Source organism: Gavialis gangeticus, unplaced genomic scaffold (assembly GCF_001723915.1).
Source record: "Gavialis gangeticus isolate Ggan-Ray unplaced genomic scaffold, GavGan_comp1, whole genome shotgun sequence".
NCBI classification, from domain to species: Eukaryota; Metazoa; Chordata; order Crocodylia; family Gavialidae; genus Gavialis; species Gavialis gangeticus.
Window position 1 is genome coordinate 22,349,024 of NW_017729034.1, and position 7,430 is coordinate 22,356,453.

At 44.7% G+C, this 7,430-nt stretch overlaps 1 protein-coding gene across 1 annotated transcript in view; it reads right to left on the reverse strand.

Annotated features, from left to right (window-relative positions):
- Window positions 1-7,430, reverse strand: part of PLB1 (phospholipase B1) — a 127,749-nt gene that overhangs the window by 90,883 nt on the left and 29,436 nt on the right. The window contains exons 8-9 of the mRNA XM_019526696.1: window positions 2,799-2,867; window positions 1,685-1,765 (exon numbers count right to left, since the gene is read on the reverse strand). Coding sequence (XP_019382241.1) covers window positions 1,685-1,765; window positions 2,799-2,867 — 150 coding nt within the window. The remainder of the gene's footprint in view (window positions 1-1,684; window positions 1,766-2,798; window positions 2,868-7,430) is intronic.

Below are 7,430 nucleotides of genomic sequence, written 5' to 3' on the forward strand. Positions count from 1 at the left end.
GGGGGAGGGGAGTTGGTAAATGGATGATAGCAAATCTGATTGTGTATTATAAACAAGCTCAGATCTCCCCAAGGAAAGATGTAATATAATGCAAGTTTCCTAATGTAAAACTGAATTCCACACAACATCAATAACTAGGGTGGGCGAGTGGGGCGCCCACCCAGGGCTCTGACTTCAAGGGAATGCAAGAGTAGCGGACACCACCACTGCTAGCCCTTGCACTGCAAATGCCACCACTGGCCCAGCTGCTGCTACTGTTATCCAGGGTTCAAAACTTCCTAGGTACAACTCTGCACAATATAAATATAACATGTAAAAGGCACACTTAGTGACCTAGGCTTTGGCAAGATATACACTAGATTTTCTTCATAGTTGAGATAGTTAGTCTGGGCCTCCATCAGGAGAATTCTGACTACTGACAAAAATATTTCTAAGCTACATTGTCTGTAGAGACTGCCCACTGGCATCTAAATGGGAGCATTTGCCTGAGCACCAGCATGGATATGGCCTACATCAGGGGTAGCCAACCTGAGGCACAGGTGTCACAAGTAGCCAGGCAGCCTCTGAGAGGCACATGGCAGACGAGGGAGAGGACAGGCAGCAAAGCAGCTGACATGGCAGAAAGCAAAGTAGCAGATCAGGCAGGGACTACAGGAATGGGAGAAGAAAGCAGACCAGCAGATTGGACAGGGGAAGGGGATTGGAGTGACACTTGAGGCGGGTACGGGGCTAATTTGTGGCACACCTGCCAAAAAGGTTGGCCCTCACTGTCCTACTTCTTTTCAAGCCAGTGACCAAGGAGAAATTACCTATTTTGAACGGGAAGACACTGGTCCTGTGAACGGGCCTATTACTCAATTCCAGGTTTCCTTTTCATCCTAACATACTGTTCCTGCCCCATCATCACAGCACAGCCCTTCCTGAAAATCTGACAAGTGAGCAGCCTCATTCTGTTGCCCATTATATAAGCATAAATCAAGAATAACTAATGAAATTAATGGAGTTACACTAATGCAAATGAGATGAAAATCAGACCCAGAGAATGAAGTGTTATCTTAAGTAGCAAGTGGGCCACAAGGGGTACTCTTATACCTAGGTAGACAGACACTCTACCCTTGCTCCAAGACGGGTATCACGGATCCTTATTGTTCAGGGCTATAGTACACTGTCCAACAACCCCACATTCAAGCTTCATCTTCATTGCTAAAAAGCTACGTTTTACCTCAGAATAACTAAAGTCTTGTGATCTGAAGTAAACATACAGCAAAGATGAGGCATTTGCTGTTTTTACCATGAGATGAGGTCAGGTCAACCCAAGACAATGATATAGTGCTACCCTCAACCAGTTTGCTCCACAAAAAAAAAAGAAAGTGCTTTGCCTCTACCATAATTTAATCTTGGGACAGCCTGTGGTCATTAGACACCCCAATACAAAAAGAAATAATCACTCCTTTTTGGGCAGTGAAGACAAGGTGAATGAAAAGAAGCAAACTTTGGTTTACACTTCACAAGATGCACTCAGAAAGAGGTGTGGCAGCAATATAGGGGTCAGAAGGAAAAGGTGTTAATATTCTGGGTTCACGTTTTTCCCCCATACAATAATATTCATGAGATTAAGACTCTCCTATACCAGCCTTAGCCCCCCTCCAAGCACACATATATGCTACACTAAGGCTTTCTGTACCTGAGACAATGCTTCAGTATGCGAGGTCACAGGAAAAGACAAGTAGTTACTATTCTTGTACGTGAAAAAATAGGGATGCTCCTGCAGAGATAAGAGAGTACATTTACTGTTAGTAACAAAAAGACAATTGGCTGATGTTGAAATCAGCTGGGTAGATTTTCCAAGAGGGGGAAAAAACATTACAACACTCCAAGTATTTAATGAAAACAAAGCTAATGACATATGCCCATCCACCAGCCTGAATACTGATTTCCTGTTTGTCTGCAACTGCAGAGGCACTAACAGGGAAAGAGGCTTGATTAAAGAATAGAGGATAGTTCAGTTTTGATGCTGCTTTCAATTAACGCTCACTGAAGAGTCTTCAGATGTTAAGAACTTTTGGTCACTGAGAACTGGGGTCAGACTAAAAATAGTGGTCTAGATGCAAAAGGCTTAAGAGGCTAATACCAATCCCAGAAGCCATCTCCACTCCTTTTAAGACTTCTTCCACTTTCTTAAACATGTGGGATGACTGCAATATTGAAAAAAGAATTGTGGCAGTCCAAGATGGGAGAACCAGGTAGAAAGCAAATGATATTTTATTGCCCACCAGAAGTTGGAGGCTTGGAAAAAAGCTAAAAATACATCTACTGAGACTCAAATAGTAGAGAGATCACTTTCAGGCACCTTCTGCCAAAAGATAGATTCAAGTTATAGTCAATTTGAATTCCTTATGCTGGGTAGTTTCTGTTTTGCTTCCAGAAATTATTTCAATGCAGATAGTGCCCTCTCTTTAAACAATAATTCATTATGATTTAATTCAACTTAAATGGATCCCCAGCCAGGAAATTTAAAAATGGAAGTGTAACTAAACACAATCAAGAATTCCATTTTCAGACACAAATGTTCAGGGGTTTCAGCACTTTTTCTTAAAGAACCTTAGTAAGAGAGCTTGAGAAGCAGTTTGTAATCTAAATCTTTGTGGGGGAAAAAATCTCCTGGGAAGTCAGCATTCTCTTACAGTTAAACAACAGTATTTGAAAGTGGACTTACATGTATATAAACAATGAGATAGCCTGGAAACTCCGTGAGGAGTAGCTAAAAATCTTGTACCGATTGAAAAAAGCCCTGTTACCTGAGATGGGCACCGTGCTTGAAGCATTTCTGTGAAATGATAAGGTTCCTTTTGCCCAACTGGTTCCATCTAGAAGGAAAAAGAATATAAGCATCTTATACTTGCGCAGAAGGAACAGTAGCTCAGTGGTGTTAGCATCTAAAGTTTATTTCAGACCCATAAGTACTGTGTATCACTATGCCAAAATTGAATTTGTGGGTGACTTAAGGTTGCATTGGATATGTACCTTGTATAAAACTACAAAAGAAAGAAAATGAAAATAATTATTCCTGACACCACATTACAACATTTTCTTCGTTTGTTCTAGTAGTGGCCATTGCCAGAGACAGAAAATTGGACCAGATGAATGGATCTGGTCCTACATGACATTTCCGGTGTTCCTAAGCTAATGTGAACCATTTAATGAACAATACACATACAATACGTCCCCCTTTGGGTTCTATATCTGTTAGAGTTCTCATCCTTCTGCTCTGTTTTTCCTGTGCTTTGTGGGACTGGATTTTTGTGCACTTTTTCTTATACTGGAAACAGCTGAAAACAATAGCAAAAGCATCGGTCTAATTTCTTTAATACAAACAAAAAGCACTTGGTGCCTGGGTATATTTCCAAAGACAGTAGCAAACACCCGTCAAAATTAATCAAATCGTTCTGGTTAAATACCAAAACGGTACAAGTATGTACATAACCACGTATTGCCTCCCTCAACTAGCTACTGTTTTTTAATAGATAATTCTCTAAATATGGAAATCTTGGCCCCAACCTACAATGAAATATTTTGTAAAGCTTCCAAATCCTTTTTTGCCTGCCACTTCATCTTCTACCCAACTAGAAAGAAGTTTAATATTACTTGCTAATACTGTACTACTGACATCTTTAAGGTTTCTCTTTGATCAATGGGCAAGCAAAAAGCAATGGAAAAACAATCAAAAAAAAAAACCAAGAAGCAAAGATGCCCTCTTAACCAGCAATATACTGCTGGAATTTATGCAACAAACAGAAGTGAAATATTTTCCACACAAGAGTGTGGGTACCTTTAACTCTGCTCAGTGTTTCCTGCCTCAGTCACTAGTATCTAAATCTCATATCAACTACCCATATTAAGGATTTATTAGATCAGCAGATATTGATTGGTGTTATTGTGGTGAGAGAAGGAGCTTTCCCTTGCCAAAGATTTGGATCAGATAATGCAATCTTCCCATGTCTTTTAAACTCCAAAGTATCTTGCCTATCATCTGGTCTTGCACAACTGCATGCAGTCTCAATACAGATAAAGAAATATACTCAGAGATAGAGCCAGAGGTTCTCACAAAGCTAAGAAAATGCAGTTCAGAAAGAGAAGAGCAACATGCAGATGGCAAGCAAAGAGATAATGACAAAATAATACAAAAGACAAATCATGTATTATTTTTCCTCCTTAGGTCAGTTCTTTGGCATTTCCAAAAAGGTAAGGAGTATCATCACCATTAGCCCACCCTGAGAGAAAGTTCAGTCTTTGACAGTAAAATTACATTTTGCTTAGTGTCTCATACATTCACACATTTTCTCACGATGCTCCCAGAGTTATATCCCAAATTTATGCCTTCTGCTAGCAATGTGCAACTTTTGGTGGCAAAATTAGCAAAATTCTGTTCCTTGTCCTCAAATACCAGAAAATTCACTATCTGCATCAGGTGAAATAATCCATCATTTCCATAGAGGTTTCAATGGAAAAGTAACTGTGCTTAGCAGCTGGAAAGAGATTTCTGCCCTAAATTGGATTATTTTACAGTTGTACAACTGAAAATCAGAAGTTCTGCTTTTAAATAGTCAGGTTAATAATGCCTAGTATCTAAAGCAGGGGTCGGCAACCCCCAGCATGCGTGCCGAGCATGGCATGCAAGGCCATTTTCCTCAGCAGGCATTGGGGCCAGGGAGGCAGCAGCTGTTTGCAGCCTCCAGGCTGTAGCTGGGCCCAGCCCTGGGTAGCTGCTGCCAGCCCGGAGCTGGGGTGCTCCCAGCAGGCAGCTGGGACACTGCAAGTCCTGCTGGGAGCAGCCTGGTCTCTGTGGTTATCAGCAGCTGCCCAGAGCTGGGGCTGGCTGCAGCTGGGAGGCTACAAACAGCTGCGGCCTCCCCACCCACGGCCCCAGCCCCAATGGGCACAGTGCCAGCACCTGCTGCCTTCCTGGAGCCTGGGCGGGGAGGCAACAGCTGTTTCTAGCCTCCAGCTCTGGTAGCCACAGAGATCAGGCTGCTCCCATGGAAGCCCTGCTGCAACCAGGCCAGGCTCCGTGGCTATCAGCAGCTACCCAGAGCCGGGGCCGGCTGCAAACATCTGCTGCCTCTCTGCCCTGGGCCCCAGCCCCAGCTGCCACCCAGACCCGGCCCTGGGCTCTGAGGAGGCAGCACAGACGGGAGTGCTCCCCACTGTGCTGCCCTCACCGTTCCTGCAAAGCGGTGCTGGAACCTGGTGCGGCAGGGGCCGCAGAAAGCTGCCTGCTCCCAGCTCCCCGCTGCCCTGCCACACTTCCCCTGTGTGCATGGGAGCAGTGTGGGCAGCAGCACAGGGTTGTGCCCCGCTGTGCCAGGTTCCGATGCTGCTTTGCAGAAGCGGCGAGGGCAGCACAGTGGGGAGCACTGCCTGTCTGTGTTGCCCTCCCCAGAGCCCGGACTGGGTCTGGGAGGCAGCTGGGGCCGGAGCTGGGGCCAGAGAGGCAGCAGATGTTTGCAGCTGGCCCAGGTTCCGGATAGCTGGCAATAGCCACAGAGCCCAAGCTGGGGGGCAGGGGCTTTGGGTGGGGGGCAAGGGGCACAAGCAGGGCATCCTGCCATATACCCCCTGCCCTCGGGGGTTTTTTTGGCATGCCAGCACTCTGGCACCTTCCAAGGTAGGCATTGTGGGGTTTTCAGCACTCTGGCCAAAAAACGCTGCCTACCCCAATCTAAAGTGTCTTCCCTCTTCAAAATATTTTACAAATCATTTATCGACAGTGGTAACAGTTTTGCAAACCAGAAATTATCACCCTGATTTCTAGAGGGGGAAACGGAGGCACAGGCAACTTAAGTGACTTGCAGGTTTTACAGAGAGCTCAAAAGAAAGGGGAAGTTTATACTAGAGTTCAAGAGCCCCTGGTTCTTAATCCCTACCTCATATAGGGTCAGAGCTGAAAGCAATGACAAAAGAACAAACATATCTTATCATGGCATCTGCCATGCGTGTAAAAGGAGAATCCAGATATGAACTTTGACATTATCTTTAGGAGTGTACATTGATAACAGAGGGTAAGATCAAGATAACTGGATTCAGCTCTTTTGTCCCAAGGTTACAGTTTGGATTGAGGATTAGTTTTGTAACCCTCTGGTTACCAAGAATAAAAATGTGTGTGGATATTTTTATTATTATTATTCATTAGAGTGCTGCCTGGCACAGATTTTTTTTGTTTGGTGTGTTAACTTTTTTGTCTGCTCTGAAAGGTGAAGGACAAGTGCCTTGATAAAGGGAAAGCAGCTGTAAATATTTGCCTCAAACAAGAAAAAAAAAAACTTTGCTTTTTTTTCTTTAAGATAGCTTCATTTTTTTTTTTAATTGCTTTTCTTTAACCATGTTTTGAGATGTAGCTGCCAATGAAACAAAAACAACATCAGTGGGGAGGCATAGATTTCTAAATCCAAAAAGAAAAAAGACAAATTTCTGAATCCGAAAGTCTGATAACAGAGCATGTCCCCCCAAGTATTGCACACACAAAGTACTGACTTCCCATTAGCATCTCTCTGGACAAGAGCAAAAATTATGCCTGCATTTTTACGACAAACTTAACTGCAGCTGCAAATTGGAGTGCTTTGACCCCCCAGCTCATGGTTTTGAACTCACTATCTAATATCAAGAGGTGCAAGTACCTTGAGCTGGCTGTGCATGTTCACACAAATGTGCGGGCAGCACAGAAAAAGGCTGCCTTTTTAAAAACTTGTCTTTTTTGTCCTGCAAGTAGGACAGTTCATATTTCGAAGCATCAGTCCCAGGGGATGCCATTTTCAGCCCTACTCAGATGGGAAGGAGGATTCTGTCCTAGATCTATGGCACAGCTTCTGACACAGAAATGGAGGACCTCCACCCTGTTCATCCCCCATACACCTGGGGGGAGGGGGGAGGAGAGAGACTGCTGGTTTAACCCAAAGGAAAGGCAGTTGTCAGTACATTTGGAAAGAGCCTGGCTGCAGGAGCAGCCAGAACAAAGAGAAACATCCATTTGTCCATCTAGCACAGTGGTTTTCAACCTGGGGTCTGCAAAAGATGACTAGGATCAATCCAAAGTACGTGAATAGGCCTACGTGAAGCGGCTAGTATTTGCTTCAGATTCAGGTGATTCGGGGGACAGTGATTTGATTCAGTGATTCGAATCACTGTCCTGATTCGATTCGGCCGATCTGATTTGGAGATTCAGCAGCAGCTGAATCTCCTAATCAGCCAGGCCAGGCCCATCCCCCACCCCTCTCCCAGCCCAGCAATGGCTGCACCGCCTGCCCCAGCTCCCAGCACTTGGGGGGAAAAAAGCCCCGGATCAGCAGGTGCTGCCAGGCAATCCCTGCTGCCCCCACTGTCCCAGCTGCATAGGGGGCTCTGCATGAGCCCCCAACCCCCTCCCCACCCACCCT